General features: G+C 36.7%; 1 protein-coding gene across 1 annotated transcript; it reads left to right on the top strand.

Moving 5' to 3' along the window:
• Window positions 1–4,381: 4,381 nt before the first annotated feature.
• On the top strand, window positions 4,382–22,665 carry Osi12 (DUF1676 domain-containing protein Osi12). The gene is made up of 2 exons (XM_067763047.1): window positions 4,382–5,412; window positions 21,685–22,665. Exons 1-2 carry the CDS (start codon window positions 4,779–4,781, stop codon window positions 22,194–22,196), a joined length of 1,146 nt encoding a protein of 381 aa, XP_067619148.1. The 5' UTR covers window positions 4,382–4,778; the 3' UTR covers window positions 22,197–22,665.
• The last annotated feature ends 2,568 nt before the right edge of the window (window positions 22,666–25,233 follow it).

The raw sequence follows: 25,233 nt of genomic DNA, 5'->3' as shown, positions 1-25,233 counted from the left end.
CACTATTCGTGGCATTGAAAGGATCTGCTGCTGAAATCCTACAGACTATTCCCGAGGGGGAGCGGAACAACTACGAAACATTGATGAGTGCTCTAGAGAGCGAACACAGGAAGCATTTACACCAAATAGAGTTGCAAAACCGCTGCCAAAAAGCTAATGAGACTTTGCAGGAGTTTGCGTCAGATGTCGAAAGGCTTGCACATTTGGCGAATGCCGACGCACCCGTGGAATACACCGAAAGGGTAAAAATTCAGAGCTTTATAAATGGCATACTGGACGTCGAAACTAAGCAAGCCACATACGCAAACCCAAAGCCCACATTTGCAGAAACGGTATCACATGCATTGACTCAGCAGACTGCCTCACTATTGAGTAAACCAGCATTCAAAGCACGAAGTGTGGACGTGGAAAGGCAAGAGTGGTTAGACGCAATATTTGAGGTGCTGAAAGGATCGCAAAAGCGGAGTGGAAGAGTTATCAAATGCTTCAAATGCTGGAAGCCCGGTCACATTGCACGTCATTGCGATCTTGTTCCTAATAGTTCCAACAATGTGGGTGGCCGTAAACGCAAAGCTGGAGAAGATGAACAAGATTGGAAGAAAATCGAGCAGTCTTGCCGTCAAAGGAAAGCCGGATAGCAAGGAGTGTGTACTGACTGTAGATACGGGCGCATCTCATTCCTTAATCCGATCTGACTTGGTTAACAGGAGAGTAAAACCGTTACCTGGAGCAAGGTTGCGTACGGTCACTGGCGAGTATAACCAAGTCCAAGGAGAAGTGGTATGTGAGGTATTAATTGGAAAGGTCATGGTTTTACACAAATTCATTGTGGCGGAGAGCGTTGATGAAGTCGTATTGGGAGTGGACTTCTTGGTTGACCATGACATCAAGATCGATATGCAGAGAAGGGTGTTGCGTTATAAGAACCAGGATGTACCACTTAACTTCAGTTTGCAGAAAGAGTTCAGTAGTAATCGAGTACTGGTGGAAAAGACTCGACAAAGACCACGAAAGTCAAAGGCAAAGGTTGATAGATCGAATGGGCCAAATAAAACAAAATCAAAAGTACCTGCGAGAGAAACACTGACATTGACAAAACCTGATGGACGCATAAAACTGAAGCAACGAATTTCCCAGTAAGAATGCGAGGGTAGTTTCAAGCCAGAGCGCACTACTGTTGTGAAACGTGGGAACGATACTGATTACGCTAAGCCAATCCGTCAAGCGCAAGCTCTACGAAGTAGTTCATTGGCCCAGCAACAGAGTGCGAGGGAACGATCCAGGATAATGAGTAGTAAGATGAAACACAGGTACGACAAGGAAAATAATTCGGAAGGTTTCCGAGAGGGAGATTTGGTACTGCTATACAACCTTTACCGGCGAAAAGATGTTCCATCCAAATTTCGGTGCAGTTGGGAAGGCCCGTACAAAGTTGTGAAGAAGATCAGTGATACCATTTACCGCATATAAACCACTGGGAAACCACGGAGTAGAAGAGTGGTACATTTGGAGATGCTAGCGGCGTTTAGATCGGGAGATTTGTCTGATCGGGACGATCAGACTTAGGTGGAGGGCAGTGTGATGAATATGAGTGACACTAAGTGTACTCACATCCCTAGTCTGATTCTAAGTAAATGAAGTCACAACAACAATGAAGCAGACAGTCACTTGTATCTACATAAACGAATAAAACATTATATCTACACATATGTACGTACACGCAGCAGAGAAGAGATGCACAAACACATGCAGATATCTTATCTGAAATGCTCCCGAAAGTATGCAATTGTAATTGTTGAAGTGTCGCTCACAAATACACGCATATGAGAAGCTATATACGTGCATCTGTAGTTATAATTATATGGCGGTAACTAAGTAAATTCTGGAAGCGCCTAGAAGATGCCACGAGGAAATCACAGAAAATAAAAGCACCAGCGGTAGAGGCGCTATGATCAGTTTTTGATTAAGCACGCAATCTGTCGGGCAATAGTAGAGTTTCATTTAAGCTATCAGTCAGTTTGGTTATTAAGCCAGCTAGTTTCAAAGTATAAGTGTTATTGTGAAGTACTTTAATAAATGTCATTTTTCCATTATTCAATATTGGAGTTATTTATTCAACAGTTTAATGATTCAAACTTAGCAAAAGGGCAAATAAGAGGATTTTCAGTAAATTCGTTACAATATATTTAAAATTATGCGACATAACATATGAGAAAAAATTCTGCTCTAATGCGCATTAGTTGCCATCATCCTAAAAGTACTGTGCACGTGAACCAAAAACCTTTCAAAGACTTTGGAGATCGTCACATAGACATGCACCAGTTTTACAACGTTCCCATGCCATCTCCTTTTACTCGTAACACAAATCGTTGTGATGTGATATCTGGTAGTTAATGTGATGTGATGTCATGTCACTTTAGTTGATGAATTTGAATTCTAAGAATTTTCGATTCTGTACATATATAAGTTTCCATTAATACGTTAACACGTAACGTAATGAAACAATATAATGGTTTGGCGACCACTACAAGACCACTTGCAGTATAATTCAACAAAGTAACCAAAATCATTTCATTTAAAGTAAACAATGTTCCTGTCACCTACATGCCAACCACAAAAAACATCAAGTACGTTAATCAACATGTTGCATTAAAATTAAATCAAATAGCAAACTATGGCAGACAGCGCAATTTGAAAAGAAAATAAACAATTGAAGAAATACATATCTAATGGAAACAAAGTAAACCAGTTTAAGTATTTATGTGGAGAACGATGACAATTGAATTATGTGAATAAATGCGAAGTTCAGCTGTAGCAGGTAAACAGTATAAAGATGTAATTTTTGGATTTTCTCAGAGCATGAATTGCATTGAGCCGATATCGCAGTATATATATACATGTCATGTGCTGGTATATGGTACATGCGGTGTGACGGACCAGGAGCTCTTCTGGTGGGGCTTCTAAGTTATGTGCCAGTGGAACGGCCTCTTGTCCCTCCCATTCGATGGCCACAATCGCTAGCTCCCCAGTGCTGGAACTAAACAACAAGAAAGTGTGCAGGTTCCTCTTCATCTGTCTTCCGATTTCGAGTGCTACCGGCAGAAGTTTTACTTCCTGTCCAGAAATAATGGTTTTATAATCAGCGCCACGCCAAAGGATCCCTTGTCCAGGGTTGGAGTTATTTGTAGGACCCTCATTATCCCTGAGCTATTGGTAGGCCTTCAATCCCTTCATCGTCACTTCTATATCCTTCCCTTGCCCTCTCGATTAAAGTCGTCTGGGGCTCCTTTCTACCTCGCCCATTCCTAGTGGGCTATATTTGTTGTACTTCGAACTTTCTTTGTTGAGGCGCAGAAAAATACTGCTTACGACCAAGGCCGAACCCGTCTAATGGGTTGGGAGGAGATCGTTGAAGGTTTATTTGTAGTACCCGTAGCATCGTTAAGCTGTTAGTACACCCTCAACACTTTCGTCGTTACGCCTACGTCCCCCTATCACCGTCTTCATTCAAGCCTACCTTCTGAGGCTCCTTTCTGCCTCGCCCATTCATAGCGGGTTTTTTTGTTTGTACTTCGAACTTTCCTTGTTGAGGCGCAGAAAAATACTGCTTGCGACCAAGGCCGAACCCGTCTAATGGGTTGGAAGGAGATCGTTGAAAGTTTATTTGTGGGACCCGTAGCATCGTTAAGTTGTTAGTATACCTTCAACACTTTCGTCGATACGCCTACGTCCCCCTATCGTCGTCTTTATTCAAGCCTATCGCGGTCCTCTTCTACATTTTCCGTTTCTAGTGGGTTATATTTGTTGTCCATTTAAATTTTATTCGTGAAGCACAGATGAATATTGGCTTTTGTCCAAAGACATTTTTCCAAGCTCCGTTTTCAACATATCCTCCACCTGCTTGTTTATTTGGATGATATTCTGCCGGCCTCCAACGTACCCTTAAATAGAGCTTTGCTGTGTGGCGTTCTGGTGTTTCGGAAGGAGCAGCACATTCTTGTACTTCGCCATACATGGGATCCATATCTCAACCTTTGGTATCGTGGGGATCTACGCTCTATCCATCATCTCAAACTGTGATTCCGTCCCTTGGGTTCAAAAAAGCTACGAAAAATATCACGCGACTGTTTAGCAACATTGCTGCAGGCACAAATGCATATTCGCACAAAGCAACAAAGTTGTTCACCAACGTAGAAATGTTGCCTTTCAGTCTAAACTTCTTGTGGCAAGCGAGCAATGAAATTGCAAAGAAATTTGAAAAAGCAAAAGAAAAGCAGTTGGTAATTTCTTTGCTTGATTTTTGTATGCAGAAACGCGGTGTCTATAAAAGAATAAAGCGCGCCATATGGTTGCATCAGTGTGTTTTGAAGATTGTCAGAAACCGCTTCAGCCGGTAAAGAAGATACGTACACAAACGATACTAGAAATAAATATGAATGGAGTGTAGTTAGAGGCAAGCAAAATTGCATGGCGTTTTTGGTTGAATAGTAATTGGTAATGGGCGTGCGCGTGTGTTGAAGCGATCAGCTAGGATAAAATTACCATTTCTTATAAAAACAACAACATCGAAGTGAATTTAGTGAAGGTGCAAATGAAATAAACAGCGTTGAAATAAAAATTAAATATATGAAAAATAATGGCAATAAACTGAGTGAAGTGCAGAATAAAAACCAAAAAAGCCAAACACAAAATTATAACTTAAAATCTCCAAACACTTGTGATTTAGGACAAAAAATTTAATTATAAAAAATCTGAACATAAACTAAAAGTGCAAAAAAATGTTGTTGAAAAAAACATTTCCACATACGAAGCCAAAAAATAGCGCCAAAATTTCGAATTACGCGTTCACGCTCTATCTTTGCCTGCTCATGCGTTCATGTGATGCTGGCACTGAAAATCTGAATAATTTTCATTTTGTGCAATCAACGCCACGCAGTGTAGCAACTTCTTCGAAACATTCATCACCCGTGACATTGTCATCAACACCATCATCATCACATCCTACTACATCAGCAACGCCATCAAATACCGCTAACCCAGGCACACGCACAATTTTGCGCATCTATGATGAATGCAGCCGTTCTGAAGTCGGTTTTGTGCCATGCCTCAAGAAAAAGGCTATCTCCTTTATAGACCGCATATCGCACATTGATGCCATCACTGTAGCGGATGGTGTTAAATTAGTGCGTTTACCGATCAACGGTGCTGCTGCAGTAGCCTCTGCCTCTCCAACGCAGCCGCTTTATAGCGACAATGATGTGGACGCGTCAGTGTCTCGCTCTAGCGATGATCGTGACACTAAATTGACAAATATGCTCATTGAACGTTTGAGCTACTTTTTTAACGGTCATACAATACAAGTTAATTTTCCAAAATTGACTGCAGACGAAATAGGTCGTGGACTTGAAGAAGGTGAGTGTTTCTATGGAGTAAAGTACATTATATACCTAAGCATCGAAACGAAATTTGGTCTTTAATCATTATGTTTCAAGAAATGTCACATTCTGTGCAAAAAAATGTGTATGGAGATATTTATTACATTATTATGCAGATTATTATAGCGATGAGAAGCTGGGTAGGATATTAAATGTAGCAACGCGCAGTGGTTCAAAATCCGAAGAAAGGTTAGATAAAGGAAACGTCGAACTTATTTTTATCACATTTTGTATGAATAGTTAATTGAACGTGTGTTACGAGAAGGATATTTCAATCCATGTCAAGAGCAATATTTTATTATTACTTATGCTTTTTGCAAATAGAAAGCAATAAAATTAGTTTCAAATAGCTGCAATGTTAACTTCGTCAGGACATTTTATTAGGGATCTTGTTTACAAGCGATTATTCGTCTAATTCGACTAGTCGATTAGCCGTGTAGCAACTTTTGAATTGATTGAAAACTGACTAGTTGGCATTAGGTTCCAATATAGCATGTAATCGATTAACTGTCATTATTTGAATGCTGAAGCTTTAACAATCTAAAATTTAGTCATTTGAAAATAATTTTTCCAAAAATTCCATTTTTTGTAAAATAAATACAAAAATATTAAATTCTTTGCTGCAAAATAGGTTTCAGAATATGTATGTGGGTATTGAAGTTCATTTATGTTCCGATTATTGCTGTTCGATAAACAAATTTTGCTAATCGACAAATCCATTATTCGAATAATCGATTATCAAGTGCTCTTTTTTGTGTACCTTAGGTTATGTTATATTGAACTGGCCGATCAATTAAGACCTCACATAGACCGAATGTGTCCATTAGTGTTACCAGATTTTTTTTGACGACCAAATGGAAGAATCTCAACGGGCCTCAACAATATTTAAAAACAATTACAAATTTTACAACCAAACGGTTGAGAATGTTTTTTAGTATGCAAATTAATAGTACATTTAATTCTAGTAAAATAAAATGCTAGTCTTCTTGCCTACACGGTAAAAAATGTGCGCCTTAAGTTTGAACCTTTCATCAGTTTAAGCAGTTTTTGCAACTTCTTTGTACTAAATTGAAAACGTACTCTTTTACTACAAAGGCTTTCAATTTTATTCGGTTTTAATAATAAGTCTCAAACCTTAAAACAGGTTTAAAACAAAACCAAAATATTTTCAAAAATTCAAAAATAGAAACTTAGTCATTCTTGGTGTGAAACAAAAGCAAAAGGTTTCAAAAACCTTAAAATATAAAGCTAACCATACAGGTTTACACTTGAAGCTTAACATTTAAAAATGAAAAATTTCGTTGTGAAAAGTGTTTCAAGTCATAAACTCTTTCACGAAACATTTATCATACATACAATGTGTTATTATACGTTTTCTAACAAAGATGCGATAGCTCAGAAGATAGAGCAAGCTACTGGAATCTGAGGCACGTCGGTTCGAAATCATATAACTGCAAGTTAAGACTTCTTTAATTTCGAATTGTGCACTCATTTTTCAGAAAGACTGATATAGTGTATATATATATATTGAAAACAAATTTGGTTTGGTCATATATATAGTACAAAATAGTTTCAGATTTAGGCTTAAGCTTTTAACCGCGTAAATATCATAGTGGATTTTATATAATATTTTTTCTTTTTTTTTTAGTTTGTGTTTCCATGAGATAATTATCTTAAATTTGTATGTATATAAAAATTGTATTGGTCGGCTTGAGAGACCTCGAAATCGCCCACATACCATATTTCGGTTAAATGAAGATATTTTTTGTAAAACTCGTCTAATATTAAAGATACGTCATATTTTAAAAAAAATGTAAATTCTTAATTAGCAACCTCAAAACTACCGGTTCTTGGATGGGTAGCTATGGGAGACGCTGTAATCCTTACTTAAACATGTTGACTATTTACATATTAAGATTTTTGACTGAAATTCATGAGATTTTCAATTGCTGTTTGCCTTGGTTTGATTTATACTTTGTTGTTGATTTTTAAGACAGGTTAAGAGCTAAAATAATTCTATATCTAATGTACATTAAACTGGAATTGTACTTATGCGAAATAAAAAAGAAATTTAAAAAGTCCGCCCCCAAATTCGAAGTTTATGTTTGAAAAGTCTGAGAATCCGACCGAATCTTGTTTTATATTTGAACTTAATTATTTCCCCTCCGATTTTTACAATTGATGTGTCAATATTTTTGGATTGAAAAGCTTTATAATTTCTCTTATGATCATTTTAGTTCTGATGTTGTTTCCACTTAGTCGTTTTTTTTCATAATTCAGCGAAACGACGAATCTAATGGTTTATTAGACAAAACTATGAACGGAAGGATTTATAGAGCTTCTCTAGGCCAAAATAATGATTTATCAATTTTAGGAATCGGTTGTCAAATCCAGTTACAATAAAAAAGTAATCCTTTCGGCTGTGTTTCCAAGAACAGAAAATTTTATAGAAATCAAAAAAAGGTTCAAATTTAGAAGAAGGCTTTTGATTTTTCTATCCAGTCTAATATTCACCCCACAGGAAAAATTAAAACATAACTTGAGCTGGCGTGTAGTACTATTTAAAATGTCGATGTCCTTTTTTTTATATAATAGTTAAATGTTTTTAATATAGCATTTTACTAAATAAAACGAAATAAAATATTAAACCATGGTGACAAATTTGAACTTAACTAGGAAAAATTGTAACAAAAACGGGAATCTTAATGTAAATTGTCATATTTATGTAGGTATGTATACTAGATTGGGTCGATTTATTAACCGATATCGCGCCATCGATTTTTCGATAGGATTTGGGCTCAGGAAAAAAAGTTCCACTACGCATACCCAAAAAAAAATTTTCGAGCCTGCGAAAAAAAATGGCGATAGGGTCAATTTTTTTTTTTTTTTTTCAAAAAACTATTGTGAAACCGTTGGCGATAACAAGAGTTTTTTTGAAAAGAAACATTTTCTTTTGGTTTTGGGGAGTGTTTTGGTCGAAAAATTTATCCTTTCGACATTTTTTTTCGCAGGGTCGAAAATTATTTTTTTGGGTATGCGCGTTCTAGTATGAACTTTTATTTCCTGAGCCCAAATCCTATCGAAAAATCGATGGCGCGATATCGGTTAATAAATCGACCCAGTCTAGTTCAACATTTTTATTTCGTTTTAAAACAAGTTAAATATTTTAGACTTATATCAAGAAGAATTCCCGAGCTTCTTGATATAACTTTTGAAAAGCCGAAAATAAAAATAAAAACAACATCGATTTTAGATTTATTTTTCGCATACGTTTTAATTGGAAATCGAATAAAATAAGTAAAAAGAGAGTAGTAAGTTGAGAACTTTCTAATTGTAGATAAAAAAGAGATAGAAAAATGTCTATAAAATGTTAATGGTTTAAAATCAAAGCTCAAATTTCTTACAGTGCACAATATATGTTACATCAGCAGTAATGCACACACCTCCATCTCATATTTGTACACATAAATTAATAACTATGCTGCTGACACAATTTATGATTTTCATGTCGAGTACAATTAAATTTTTTACACCGAAAGAAATAAAGCAAGTAAATTCAAGAACTCAATTTTATTGTTCTTAAATTAACAGTTATTCAGTAAGTTTGATCGCATTATGGTTAGTTCAACAGAATTTTTTTTTTTCAAATAGACAAACTTGTTCATTCATTTCAACAGAAGAAAAGCTGTTAGTTACAACTTAACAATATTCTGTAAAAATAACAGTCTTTCCATCAATCTTACTGATATTTTGGTTAAAAGAAGTGCTTTAATTGTTCATTTCAAAAGCAAAGAATCGCCAATATTGTGCAAATGCATCAATTAATTTTAAAGAGAAACTCACGCTTATAGCGCTCACTACTTTGTTCTTATGACTAACGTGTCACAGAAATCTCAGTAATATCAACAGCCATTGTTATATTTTAACATTTTTCATTGGAATTTTTGAGGTGACATTAATAACACTAGGCAACACAAGTTCTATTGGATCAGATGTTAAGCATGATTGTTAAAGTACTTTTTACCCTCATTTCAAATGCAGGAGCAATTTTTTCTTAGCAGCGCTAGTTTCCAAAATATTTAATAATAAAGCCTTTAGTAAATGCAATTTGGTTTTTTAATAAATAAACTTTATTATTATCAATTACAGTGAGTAACATTTTCTTTTAAGATATTTGGTTTTATGAGTTGATTCAGGAGCACTACTCAGAATGCTCGAGTAGTAATCAGCTAACATATGTGGGTTCCAGTATCCTTGATATCGATCTTCCATAGCGTGGAGGTCCTGCAGAAAACGCTGTCTCTGCCTTCACTGAGATCGCCTAAATTTTCAGGAAAACGGTTCAGATGGCTTTTCTCCATAGCCATACATCTCAATACTCATGTTTACTCCCAGATGTTGAAAGTATAGCATCAGTTGATCTATATGATCAGATAACTTAGGTAACTTTCTGTTTCCTAAACAGTTTTTTACAAATAAAACGAACTTGTCCCATGCAGATTTTTCAGGTTCTTTCATGCGTCTAGTGAACTCTGGATCACAAATTAGTTTTATAATTTGTGGGTCATGGAAAATATCTTTTCAAGACTCAGTTTTGGAAATGATTTAATTAAGTAAGTTTGGATTACTTGCACATAGTCTCCTTGATGAACTCATAATAAATAACGCAAAAATGTCAATTAAGAAATGTTTTTTGTATGATACCCTTATTTCAAAAACTCGAACTGCTAGAAGAAATATTAGGAGACATTTGAAATAAGCGACCCCAAATTAGGGAGAAAAAAGAAATAATTCATGCAATAGAGAAAAAGTACATTTTGGTCCATCAGTGGTGTTGCTAGTGAACACAGCAGAACTGGTGATAGAACGATACGAGTACTGAGTGAGTAGGATACTCGATGCTTTTTTCAAATTACTGTGTAAAGTATCGATACTTTACCTGGATACTTTACCAAGTGCCGTTGGTCTACATGTTTAAGATCAACAAAGTTCAGTCCATAACTTGAGCACAAATTGAGATCGTCGACGTTGCGGCTAAAGCTCCGCATTTAACTTAAACCGACTTTTTGATAATGTTGGAATTGGACACGATTTCTGCATATGGTGGTAAAAGTATGTGTTTATTGTACAAAATCACTAGCTCTAACAAAATAATGAAAAGCAGCTAACTCTTTCGATACGTTTTAACTTGTCATGCAATAGAGCTTTTTCGTTCCACTGTGAAATTGTTCCTAGAATCCAGAGCCGTGAGAAAATCCGCAAATCTTTTCCCGGCAGCACTTGGGGTAAAGATAAATAGACGCTCATCACCACTTACAAAGCAATTGGCCGGCCACTTGCATGCTACTCAACTCCGAAGTGGTCGCCGAGTGAGGTGCACAGTGAGGCGAGAGTACTCCCCATTAAGGAGAGAAATGAAATGCTGAACAAAGAGTTTTTTGTTAAATACCCAGAAACCTGGGAATCTCAATAGATATGGGATCGAAGAGGAACCACCTCCCAGGGACTTAAGAATTTATCTCCGCAAGCATTATGAAGAAAACGTAGAATGTAGAAGCATGTAGTAGCATCTAGAAGGAACATACAAAAAGGTCCTCGAAGATATCAACAAAAAGGCGTCAGACATCTATGCCACGATTCGCCCACCGAACACCGTTCTTAAAGTTAAATACCTTTAACTCGCAGAAGAGGAAAGCAATCTCCCCAGGGAGATGCGCGTCTCTCTAACTCAACTTCGATCTGGATACTGTAACATGATAAACTTAACCGATCCAGAATCAATCCTGACATCTGTCCACAAAACGTATGATGGTGATTCCAAACAGCACCTACATACAAGGCAGATGCATCTTCACTGAGAAGCTTTTCATGGGAGAAGTACACTCGGAGTGCTTGCTAAACGACCTTATTTAGAAACAATTTTTTTAACTGGAATTTTTTTTAAATAATTTAATGTTGGTGACGTTTGTCTTTAAATTATATTTATATATTCCTAAATTATATGTAAGAGCATACAAATGGATATATAATGTTCGGTTTCGTCAAACTTAAAATTTCTTTACTTCTTTTCTATTAAATTCGAAACATACACTCTCATTTAAAAAAAATTTCTTCACTTTTGGTAAAAATTTCTAAGTACTCACTTGGATCGATTATACTCGATACCTTTTACTTAGTATGAGTACTACCATCGATACTTTGACCCGAGTATTTTATACGAGTACCGGTATCGATACTTTTTCTAAAAGTTCTATCACTAAGGAGAGCTAAGCGGTCGTAGTATGAGTAGAGTGCTACGCCTAAATGTTGTGATCGTGGCTTGGAAAAAGCAAATTCAAAACCTTTAGAAAACATTTTTTTATTTATATATTTATATTTAACAGAGCTGTGGCTAACAGTTGGTGCACTTTTTTTTTTGTTGATTTAACTGTTAAAATGGTTAATTCAGTAACAACAATTTGTGCAAAGTTGATTCAACACCTACTTGCGATCGATAAAAATTAACAGAAACATCGGCTTAACAGACCCGCAGTTCGCAAGATTTCACCAGGTTTTTTTTTCAGTGTATATACCTACATAATATGTGCTCATTATTGCCAGTCTGTTGACGTTATAATTTCATTTATGTTTATTTCATTTCACTCTTGCAATAATACCTACTTAGTTGCCACCAAACACAGAATTAATGTCATGCAACAATAAATATATGTGCATATGTAGGAGGTGGAAGCGTCTGATTCTTAAGATGTGAGATGTGAGAAATATTTCTAAATTATACTTCGCTGACGCCGCGGTAGAAGCTACTAACCCCACTTTTAATTTAAAACGACTTTTTGATGCAGGTGCAAGACGAATGGAGACGAATTTCACGCATAGTAAACTGAACTAAACGCAAAACTTTAGTTGTTTGGAAAAAAATTTAAGTTTTGTCAGTTTGGATAGTTGATTTTTTGAACTTTTTTAAGATCTCCAGAAGTTCAGCCCGAAGTACTTTTTCGTCTTATAAACTTTTTTTGAGTTATAGCGCGGAAATCGCGAATATTCGCTGAAACTTCCCCCGGCCTATATTACAGATTGATTGAGCCAAATCGTTCAATTTGTACGTGAACTAAACGCTGGCAAAGATTGATTGAAGAATAAAGATGTTGCATGCGCGAACTTCAGTGGAAAGCAGCGGAGCTTCACAAAATTCTAATAGGTCACTTTCACCACACCACAAAATTTAACACAATTTTTAACATAATTTAAGCAAACAAAATACACTGATTGGAGTTCTAAAGAGTAAAAAATAAAATTCTGAACACATTAGCTGAATAAAAAATATACAAATAATTGTTAAATAATAAATACAGACAGTGGTAGTTTAACAAATTCTGCTGTGGTAAGTGGTGAATGTGACCTACTAGAGTTATGTGAAGCTTGCTTCACACTATTTTTCGTCCCTGCAACAGCTCTATCTTAAAATTATCCCTGCGTTGGGCTGCCTGCAGCGTCTTTGAGGCGGAAATTTTAGCCGTGAAGAAAGCAGCAGAAATTCTGGAGGAGGCGTGCTTAAGCTGCCGTCACTTCAATATATATATTGGTAGTCAGGCGGTGATTTGGGCAATAATCTCCCACAGTACTTAATCAAGAAGTGTTTAGGAATGCAAAGAAGCATTGGAAACACTTCTCTCAGGCCGGACTGAGTTCATAAGGGATAGAAGGTAAGGAAAAAGCCGATGAGTTTGCAAAGGAGGGTGCAACACTCGCGGAAACGACGATAGTCTTCCCAATCCTTTGGGGAGAAATTCAAAGGAGACAGGAGTTGCATATGATCCAGCAAGCAGAAAAGGCGTAGACAGAAGCGCGGGGATGCAAAATGTCTAATATTATGTGCAAAGACTCACAACCCATTTCTATGAAGAGAGAAGACTTAAGGTTTACGATGGGCGTTCTAACTGGGCACTGCTTTCTGGCGACACATGCTTATAAGTTAGGCCTCGTTAGAAACAGCAAGTGTAGGAAGATCGAGCTGCTGGAAGAAATGGCTGAGCATGTCCTGCACTCGCCAGGACAAAGACACCAGTCGTAAGGGGCAGCAGAGTTTCTAGATCTCGAGGCAGCAATTAAAATAGGTCAAATAAAACTTCTAGTATTTGACAAGAGGACGGAGTGATTCTATAACATGAGTCCTGGTAACTGATTGGGGATCTGTTTAGTCATCAAACAAACGCTAGTAACACAATGGACACATTCAGTCTATGTGAGGTCTTTATTGTCCGGTTAGTTCAACCTAACCTAATGTTGGGGTCGGTAAGAGAGCTTAAAAGTTATTGAAATTGGGTGTGTCTGCGCCTCGTAGTGGTTTGAATTTTTCACAACAATTCAGAGGCTGGAATCTAAGAAAACATTTGTGGAGACTTTCCTAATACAATGATACCAACGCCTACCTAAAGTCAACAAAATCGGTCCATAATCATGACCACCTTTTATAAAATCTATTTCCGCTTACTTTATCACATTGAGCCGTACCTTAGACACAACGCAACGATATCAGCCTGCCATTAAATTAAATGATCAAAACTCAAAAAATTAAAATTTTGCGTTACATTTTATACAATAAAATGTGCGTAATGTACTAAAGTAAGCTACTACCCACAGGGACAGCTTTGGTACTGGTTGATAGTTAGAAACTCAATTTTTCCTGCCACTCTTAAAAATAGGGGTGCTGCATGTGACTTTCCACTCATCAACAAAAACATCCAAAGTAAGAGACCTGTTATAGATAAGTTACAACGGGAATATCAGAGCTTTGTTGTTTTTGGACAAACTTGCTGAGAATCCATCCATATCAGCTTTATAGTTCCATTCAGCACATCCGCAGATGAAAGTAACAGACAGCAAAATTTAGGAGATATACTATTTACGCCGTTAGCTTCGAACTGTAAATAATTTTCATTAAAGTTAAGAAAAAGGGAGCCAAAATACTCAGAAAAGAAATATGAAACATCAGTGCAGTTGCCTGCAGATTCTTTCGCAAGAGGTATTCTAGATGGAATACTATATAGTTCGATTTCTTTGATTTGATGAAGCCTTAAAATATTTAAGAGGTGGGATTGGGTATCAACATTGAATGTCGACAGAAAAGACAAGACGTATTCACCCCAGCGGGTTAGGGGGCTTAGAATATACCCGTGGCAGGTATGCCTGCCAACGTGATGTGATGGAAGCGTGCTCCGCCTACCACACCGTATACCCCGGGCAAAGCAACATCAAAATTTTAGAAATAAGGTTTTTCAATTAGAAGAAAATTTTTCTAAGCGGGGTCGCCCCTCGGCAGTGTTTGGCAAGCGCTCCGATGTATTTCTGCCATGAAAAGGTCTCAGTGAAAACTCATCTGCCTTGCAGATGCCGTTCGGATTCGGCATAAAACATGTAGGTCCCGTCCGGCCAATTTTTAGGGGAAATCAAGAGGAGCACGACGCAAATTGGAAGCTCGTCCTTAGATCTCTTCGGAGGTTATCGCGCCTTACATATATTTTTATTTTAGGTATGCCTGTAGTAAGAGGCGACTTAAATACCAAAGTGGTCGAAGGGGGTGTGTAGCGTAACCCTTTCACGAGGTTGCCAGCGCAATATATAGCTTCTCCAACCCAGTTGTCAACCTCGCCGACCCGTGGCGAAATCTGTTTCTTTGACAGCCGAGACTCTGGCGACCCCAAATTCCTTGTGGATCTAGGGAGTGGGGGGCAACATGGCCTAGAAGGTTTCATGTGGGCATACCAAATCGTTCCCGAGATGATTAGGCTGGTACTTTAATGGTGCTTGTTACCGGAACGTACCGCATCTGCATCCGGAAAAGAACCATTAGCATCGATGACACTCCCAAAGGCCTTCGGGGAGTGCCCTTATAGCTACAACAACAACAACTAGAGGTATTCTAGTTTGATAGAGTAGCAGAAAGCTAATCAGTAAAGCAAGAAGTGAATCAGTTTTCGTTTGTTCATCAAGCAGCAAACATCTCACGCGCACTTTTTCGTTATTCTCTATGTACACATATACTACCAAACAAAGTTTGTGACTTTGTTCGAAGCTCTGCTGGCGTTGTGCCTCTTTGATCTAGACAATTTAAACATTTCCAGTATTTTTGATATAACGCAAAAGATATTTCGCTCTGGGAAGTCTTGCATGATCCGAAGAGGTTTTAATGAAGCTTAACCGCTTAGACAATTTAGCCATTGCGTAGCAATAGTGACTGCAGATTCTAATAGCAGCGTTCTTGCTGACGCACTAATTGTGTGCTTTAAAGATTAACGCCAGCTAACTTTATCAGAGTCGTCATCTTATAGGACTTCACATATACTGAAAGAGTCGGTAGTATTACCAGAAGTTTGTTTAACGACGAAACTGAAAACCTCTCTCAATAGCCGCACCTATTTTACAAAGTAACTCAATCTCTTGGCAACTAATAGATGCGTTCTAGGACCTATAGCACTTTCTGCTTCTAGATATGACGGATGTATCACTATTAGTAGCTGGAATCTTAGACTGGCAAGCGCAGGGCATGAGCACAAAACTTGCTCGATCGTTTACGTTTTCCCGCACTCCCTACATCTGCTATCACTGACCAAGTCTAATTTAAAGGCATATGACGCCAGAAGTCAATGTCTAGTCAGAACACCCGTCATGAGTCTACAGTCCTCTCTTTTTAATGGTAAGGGTAACTGCATATGGAGGGCGGAGCCGTGTGTAGAAGTCCACGAAAGTGGGGAAAGCTTCTAATCGCCATTCACTGGGGAATGCCCAGAGCGCTTCTTTTGCATGCGGTTCAAGCAGCTCACTACTGCCGGTCGCTTGCGGCCAAATATCCTCTGGGGAGGCGCTAAACGGATGTTTAGCGGTGGCCTAATGTGAGATGGCGACAACCTGGCTAGGCCACTCTGACATAATCGGTTTAAGGGCTAGCCGGGGGGAGATCTCATCGGCAGCGTCTGTACACCTCTAGGTGCGGCTGCAAGCGGGCGTCTGTCTTGGAGCAAGCGGCTCGCTATATAAACGTGCAAGTAATATTTTCACCTCCGCTGAGCGGGTTGTGCGCTGTGCTTGGAACCCGCCACGTAAAACCATACTCCAATGAAATATAACAACAAGCCTCGAATTCGGCCATAACCGTTTAGACAGTTAGCGCCAATTAAGTAAGTAAGTAAGTAACTACATATGATCTTCGACACTGTAAAGCCTTGCGCTTGGATCCACGCCTTTCTTACCTAATCAACTTGGGACATCCTGGAGCAAGCTTCAGGGGATGTGCCCTTTTTAACTAGTCATCCGCTTTTTCATTCCCATCTGTTGACAACCACGCACACTTTCATATATGATATGAACATATAGTACACACATACATATGTAAACATATATTTTGAAAATACCTGCATTTGTTCTTATATAAATCATTAAGGAAGATGCAAAGTTTCATTGCAAGTTCATAGTTGAATATAAGTACATCGCACACCTAGATAAATAAATAAATAAATAGGGAGCTAACTAAAAAATTTGAAATTTTGAAGCTATGAGTAACTCCGTACTTCTCAATTCAATACCTATCGAACTGCATACTCGATTTATTTGTGCCTCAACTAATCAACCAGGAAAAACTGTTTGAACATTTAAAATTGTGTAACCGCATATGGTAGAGACAGTCAGTTATTTGCATTTTCCGAACATTGCGATTTTAAGAGTTGATTGGTGTTTAGGTCTAGGTGTGCGATACAATCTTTGGCTCTATCCTAGCTTATACTTTATTACTTGCTTGTTGCTTTTCATGTAGGACAAAGGAAGGAGGTATATCATTTTTCCCTTACAAACTACTTTACTCATGCAAGAAAACTACTCTTTGCTTCTATAACTACAGCTATAACCGTAGCAATGAAAACATTGCTCGCACTTTTATGTCGCTTTTGGTGAAGCTCTAAATAGTGACGTACAATTTTTATTACTCAACTGCTTTTAGGGATACTACACAGTATCGAAGCGGTAGCTAAACAAGATTTTAAATATCTTCGCTACGAAGGAGTTGAAAACCAAATAAACACAAATTTGTAATTTTTTACGATACGATACTACAAAGACTAAATGCATAACAACAACAACATAAATGTTGTTTACTAAAGTAATACATTTTTATTAAACGTAAAAATGGTATTTTACAGGGAAACTTATATTTACGACTCATTAAGGGTACAAAAACTTCATAGTCCTTTAACATGCAATTTCTATTTGAGTTATAAAGTATAGTTACTCATGCTGAAATTGATAAATTTGGTAAGTCCAAGGCCATCTGTCGACAATACACTCATACCTATAAATTACTTAAAAACAAACTTTGTGGACGAAAATGAGAAATAGAAAAGTTTTGGGATTTCGGCATGCTTCCTTCAGTTGTTACAAACTGTGCCATGCAGCACGATATGAGGCGGATTGCCTGTAATTTTTTTGGTAAATGAGCCAAGCGTTCGACTGAGTGCTTGGGTTCAATACCAGTAACCTAAGGCCAACCTGTCCATGAGGAGTTCGCAAGAAGCCAACGGAGCTACAAAGCCCCTAACAAAAGCTGCTAACTCCACTTATCACTCAAAACTACTTTTTGATACTTATCGAATAGGAGACGATTCCTGCTTATAGTTTGAGAAGCAAAAGGAGAACTAATTGTTCAAAATTGCCAAACCTTACTCGATATAAAACCTGCAAACTCCAGCTAATTTAGAAAAGCTACTTACTTCATATATTTTCGACGATGTAGAGTAATCGATGCTCGTACATGCATCAGAGGGAAAGATTACTTTAAATCACACGACCTATTTTTTCGTTAGCTTAGTGTGAAAATGTGCTAAGTCACTTTTTTGAATTCAAAATACATCGATCACAAAAAAAAATATTTTTATTTTTCATGTTTACGTGCTATGGGCAATGATGTGTAAATGTGATAAGTCGTCAGCTGTTAACAAGAATGTGCTAAGTCAACCTGTTAATAATATCAATCTGAATTACGAGTCATTTCTTTGTGCGCGCATATTATTTATTTATTTAATTCATTTAGTCTAAAGTTACATAATTTGTTGTTATTGTATTAACGATGAAGACACTCCCCGAAAGCTTTGGGGAGTGTTACCGATGTTGATGGTCCTTTGCCGGATATAGATCCGATACGTTCCGGTAAAGAAGCACTATTAAGGTACTAGCCCGACCATCTCGGGAACGATTTATATGACCACATTAAACTTTCTAGGCCATTTCGCAATCCCCACCCCCTAGTTCCATGAGGAACTTGGGGTCGCCAGAGCCTCGGCTGTCAATGAAACAGTATTCGCCACGGGTAGGTGAGGTTGACAATTGGGTTGGAGAAGATATATATTTCGCTGGCAACCCCTTGAGTGGGTTGCACAACACAACCCCTTGAAATTGGATTCACCCAATTGAGACGTGCCTTTGGTGTTTGATAAATGCTTTGCGCTGACCATAATCTAGTTCAATTCTTACGTAACGATAAATACATGCTTTCTTACAGACTAGTTAAAAATAGAAAACAATTCAAGCTTAAACTTATATAAGCTGTTATTAGAATTAATGACACTACTGGATCGATTTGCTAGATGTATAGTCCTAGTTATGGTTCATTCATAGCATAATTCCTTTTATGAGTTATCTCGATAAATAATCTATTATGCCGAAGATAACGCAGTGGAATATATGGAATAAACAAATTAGATAGATCAGAATAATTCGTGCTACAGTTTATTACATTATAGGCAAGCATGAGTGAGATAAAAGTTCTTATGTCATGCAAAGCCTGAAGACCAAACAATTTGTACTTGCTGGTATATGATGGGAGGCCGTCTGGCCAGTGAAGCATACGTAAAGCATTTTTTATAAAAAATTTTTTAGTATTGAGCAATATTCAAGACCACTTCTGACCAAAGATATATGTATAAAGTGCCTTCAACGTCATAGGGTCCTTAAAGTCACTGGAGTTACGTCTACTGAACCCAACCATTGCAACAAATTTTGAAACAACGAAGTCAATGTGACTAGAAAAAGAGAGTTTGTAGTCAAAAATTGCACCCAAGTCTTTACTCTCTTGATAACGATTAAGAGATTTAGCATTTAGTTTATAGATAAAGTATGTGGCAGTTGTATTTTTGGAATAAGACACAACACAGCATTTGTTTGAATTTAAAAATAAATTATTGTCTGTTCACCATCCGGCAAAAGAGACCAAATCAGGACCATTAGAAATAGTTTCACAAATAAATAGTATTTTTTGTGAAATATATAGTTTTGGTGTTATATTTCAATCATTAAAGATGAGGAGTGATGGCGAAATATATTTAGTAAAAAGTGCTAAGTCAAGAGAAAAAATTTGTTTTGAGTGCGGAAATTGTATCCACGATTTTTATTTATCTTTTTCAAAGCTTCTACACTCAAAAGTATTGCAACTAAGATATCCTCATTAACAGTTTTGAAAAAAAAAAAAGTTATTTCAAAAATTATTCATTTTTTTCGTCTCCTGCAAAATTCGCGTTAATTCACATTAAGCTAACGTTATGTATCTTAGGTGAATGCACCTCCAACCGGATGCCATTATTCTTAAAATGGCAAGGAGCTTTGATAGACTCCGTATCTTACCAAAATAAGATATTATGGTTGTGCAGCACTGGCTATTTTGTTACCAAAGATTCGGTTAGGAAGCGTTTTTATGTGGCGGAATCCAAGCATAGCCATCTGCCCTCTTCAGGCAGTCAAGACATATTCAATCATTTTTAGAAGACTTATGTGCATCGAAAACATATCAATAGGAGTTTGTGTGAACTAAGTAAATATAGTACTTTGCCTGTTTATTTATTTAACTTTTATGCATGCATGTGCATACATTTACGATGGGCTAATAAGTTCCAATCAACGGCTAGTAAGAAAACGAGAGGGCCATATAATCCAAGGATATATTGTATTTGTCAAGGACATTCGATATTTTATAAACATTTTTTTTTTGTGGCAACCAACTTGGGAAAATTACTCTTATGTGTTTTAGACAGCTACTTATAGGACGGCAGTGAAAGGGCTAATATGTTCTTTCTGTGCCCTTGGTGCACTCCGACCTTAATTAAAGTATATTGTACATTACCCTTTAGCATTTTAATATATCTAAGTACATCTTCAAGCTTTTGACTCCATATCACATATGAATTAAGAGTAAAGCCACCTAGATGGGAAATCTGCCTTACAAGAACGACGTATCGCAGAGAGTGTGAACCGACGTTTCATCCTCCAGCTCACAAAAGCGAATAACGAATGTGTATCGAATAGATTTTATAACTTCCTAAGATGATATCGTATACTATAGTGTCCCGTATAGTACCAAGTGAGAGTTTGTAGGTCCTCTCTGCTTAGATTAATAAGCTTGGCTGATACTCTATGCTGCAAGTGTTCAATACAGCATTGTCTAAACTGCTTGTTTCCCAGATACTTATGTTTTCTTAGTGTGCGCTTTTGTAAATACACAAAAAGTCTCTGCGCCATAGAATGCTGCTATAGCACTAGGCTAGGTAGTATGCATGTATGCGTTCCTAATAAGCCGTTATTTTGGCTGCCAGATCATTAAGGACTTCTATGCATGCGTTCACTATCTAAGAAGTAATTGTGTAAGACTGCAAGGCGCGCAAGGCTGTCTGAAATAATGAAGATATTCCTGAAGGATAAAACCCTTCATAGACATTCTCTACTGCAAACTTCTGTTGCATAGATTTCTGCCTGAAAAATAGTCGGGTAGTATGCCATTGCAAACAATTTTTTGAAGTTCGGACAAAAGATGGCGGCCCCCATTTTTCCGTCATCAAGTTTTGATATTATATGGACTCCCTCTTTTCCATCCACAATGGACACCTCAAAATACCATGACTTGCATTTTCCTAAAACCTATCAATAAAATCAAAAAAAGGGAATATAGCAACCCAAATATTAATGACTTTCCATTACAAAGATCATTTTGTCAGCTTTAATTAAACTTCCACCACAAAAGAGGAATCATATGTTATGTATGTGCACGTATATACATCAAAGTTCATGTGAAAATAATCCTGCTGCGATGTTTTGATTTTAATAAGATTACTGCATGATCTAGTAAAACTTTCACTCAATAATTGCAATTTTCAAAAAAAAAATAATAATTTTTTAATTTTTCTCTTTATTTTGCTTTGTATCTCCCACACATACATAGGTCGCGGCAAAATGAAGAAAATGATGAGTATGATGATGATGGGTATGGCTATGAAAATGGTTGGTATGATACCAGTTGCAATGGGTATGCTATATATGATGGCTGGTAAGGCGTTGATCATCTCCAAGATTGCTTTGCTATTGGCGGGTATGATGGGATTGAAGAAGTTGATGTCAGGACGTGGTGGTGGTGGAGGTGGTAATTCTGGCTGGGCATCTGGCGGTGGAGGTGGTGGATGGTCATCAGGTGGTGGCTATGATCGACGTTCATTAGATGAAGAGGCCCATGAACTGGCATATCGTGGTTATAGTAATCGACAGCCAATTGATATATACGCACCACCGCCAAAACAACAGAAGCACGCACAACAACAGAAACCGTTATTATTACAACAGCAACAACAAACGAAGCAATATCAGCAGCAGCAGCAACAACAACAGCCACATCAGCTGCACCAGCAAGCAGAAGATCACCAACAGCAACAGCAACAACAACAAATGCAAAAGACATAAACAGTAGCTTTAATAATGAATGATGTAGCAACAAACAAACAACAGTAAACTAAGCAAATGACTTACAAATAACTGTATAATTTATTTGCATAATGCATCTCACATATATATTTAAATTTGCAGTTTATTACAATTTTGCCACCATGCAAAGTAGTGACCGTAAGTCTTGTCATAGATGATACACACAATTCTTATCGCACTATGTACAACTGTAACAAGAACAACAACAACAAAATAAGTAGAATGTCAAATTAGTAACAGCATTTGCTACCTGTCCATCAGGTTGCATTTTGTAATTAGAATTTCTGCTACTGTATATTCTATGCATATGCATGTGTACATTAGGGTATCTCTAAAATAAGTTGCAAAATTTTTTATCGAAATTATGTAATTTAGCTCGTCTCTCGAAGGCTGTTCATTTACGGAAATGTTATTAAGACAAGAATTGGCATATATTTATGCACCTGTAATTTTATCGCAGCTTTTGAAAAATCACAGTAAATCGCAGCGAAAGCTTCGAAGAAGTCGCCGTTACTGGCTGACTGTTATAGCATCTGCGTCTCGTTTTCAATCATTCATAGATGCAATAAAATACTTTACGAGCCTCTTATTTGCGCTTCGACCTAGGGGCACTAGATTTTCAATTATATGCTACATAGGCGGTTATGCAAGCGCCCCCGCTAGAAACTGCGCTCCACTCATTGATGTTGCAGTCGGATTACGTAGCATTTTACTGAGTCAACTAACAGTGGATAGTAGCATTAATCAATAATTTACTGAGTGATATTTACTCAGCTGATCGTTCTGTTCTTATATTGTAAAGCGTGATTGTTTAATTACAGTCATGCATAACAACCGCTGCGATCAAAAAAAGTCACAGATCACGTTGCCAACAAAAAAATCGTGATATAACTATTATAGTTAAGACTTACTTCATATCTGGAAATATTTCTAAAAATAGAAAGTTAATAAATTATGTTTTTCAATGGATTTCCATTTTTTTTTTTTACAAAATCAAAGAGACACATTTGAACCCTAATTTGAAATGAGAAAAGGCATTGGTTGCCTTATAGATAATTTACCCCTAGAATTTAACTTAGAAAGCACATCCCTTTCAAGACAGTGCATTCGTTATTCAAACTTAAAAACTTTTAGTTGAATGAAAATTTAATACCAAGTTTCAACCGACTCTATAACGCAGATCTGTTAAACAACAGTACAAAATGATACTCAGCCCAGTTTTGAATACTAATCCTTGTATTACAAATACTAGATTTGCAGAAGTTTTCCTGCAGCAGAGAGTTTTCAAAAGTATGTACCCCAAATTCAATTTTTTTAAGAAACGTTGTAATTCCGAAATAAATTTTATGTGGCACATTTTTTGGAAGTTGATCAGATATATGTGAGTTCAAGCTCCGGGGCTCATTCTTCCTTCCACGAGTGAATTATTCGGATTGATTTTCTTTTTCTAAGTACCCACGCTAGAAAGAAGCGTGGCCTCATTTCGGCCTATTGCTAAGATGACTAGGTTATCTTTATATCAAAGTGCTTTAAAATCGTAACACTTTGAAATTCCAGATTAAAAAAAGCATGAATATGGGAGGATTTGTTTATACTTCAACACATCGGCATGCCTGTTTTCTGCTTTTATAACCCACCCGTCCAGTATTACAGTATATGGGGTATTCCATCCCATTTCGACCAATTTTGAATCCGACTCCTTTAGAATTGGCTGAAAGTTTTTCTGCTTTTTCTAGCTTACGAAAGACGTTTTTCAGAAGTTTTTCAAATTTTTTCATCCAACTCAAAAAAAGTTATGAATTTTAAAAAAACACCGTTTTTGTTTTCAAAATGCTGTAACTTTTTCAAAAATTGACCGTTTGGGATCTTTTTTTTTTAATTTGTTTTTAAATGTACTTTTCGGAAAAAATTCAAAAAAATTTTTAAAGTTTTTTTTTGTAATTTTTCAGTTTTTCGAGATTTTTCGAATTTCGCCCGTTTTTTTTCTCATAAAAAACTTCAATAAATTCTGCAATCATCCCCACTAATCCCGGAGTGGCCCGAGAATTTTTTTTATTTAATTGAAAAAAAAAACTTTAAATTTTTTTTTATATTTTTTAATAAAAAAAAAAAATTCTCGGCCCACTCCGGGATTAGTGGGGATGATTTCAGAATTGATTGAAGTTTTTTATGAGAAAAAAAAAGCCGAAATTCGAAAAATCTCGAAAAACTGAAAAATTACAAAAAAAAATTTTTTTTTTATTTTTTTGAATTTTTTCCGAAAAGTACATTTAAAAACATATTTTTAAAAAGAAAAAGATCCCAAACAGTCGATTTTTGAAAAAGTTATAGCATTTTGAAAACAAGAACGGTGTTTTTTTTTAAATTCATAACTTTTTTTGAGTTGGATGAAAAAATTTGAAAAACTTCTGAAAAACGTCTTTCGTAAGCTAGAAAAAGAAGAAAAACTTTCAGCCAATTCTAAAGGAGTCGGGTTCAAAATTGGTCGAAATGGGATGGAATACCCCATATACACATTGATGTTTTTATATGACTCTGGTATCTCTTTTCATGTATCACAGTTTCTCTTTAAGCTTTATTCCTTGCTATTTTTTTTTTCGTAACAAATATTTGTGTGCAGCTGTCGGTACTTTTCTTGCGTTTACGATATCTTTATGCTTCGATTTCGGTTTTACTTAGCCGATAAAGGCCGTTAGCTCATTTGAGACGATTATATATCAGCAGTTGAGTGGTAAAAAGTCGTATGTCCAAAAAAGTACATGTTGAGAAATGAGCAAAACAAGTATATTTTATAACTCAAAGATGAATGCAGGTATAGCATTATCAAATTGAAAATTATAAGCAACCAAAAATATTTGAGTTATGATCATATGCGAAAATATTAAGAAGACAGAGTAAGGTATAAAAATTATATTAACCTCATTTTGGCCAAAAGTGGAGTTACTTTGTTTATCCTCTGAGCTACAGATATGAATACAGAGACGCCACAGCTGGTATACGTGATAGAGTTTATACC

The sequence above is a fragment of the Eurosta solidaginis genome, chromosome 1 (genome assembly GCF_040869045.1).
Source record: "Eurosta solidaginis isolate ZX-2024a chromosome 1, ASM4086904v1, whole genome shotgun sequence".
NCBI lineage: Eukaryota > Metazoa > Arthropoda > Insecta > Diptera > Tephritidae > Eurosta > Eurosta solidaginis.
The sequence above is the reverse complement of the archived record's forward strand: the minus strand, read 5'-3'. Positions and strand labels throughout refer to the sequence as shown.

Coding starts and splice junctions, on each gene's coding strand:
- Osi12 (XM_067763047.1), top strand. CDS start 4,779: ATGTTGTTGAAAAAAACATTTCCACATACGAAGCCAAAAAATAGCGCC. Junction 5,413..21,684: donor AGGTCGTGGACTTGAAGAAG/GTGAGTGTTTCT, acceptor ACACATACATAG/GTCGCGGCAAAATGAAGAAA.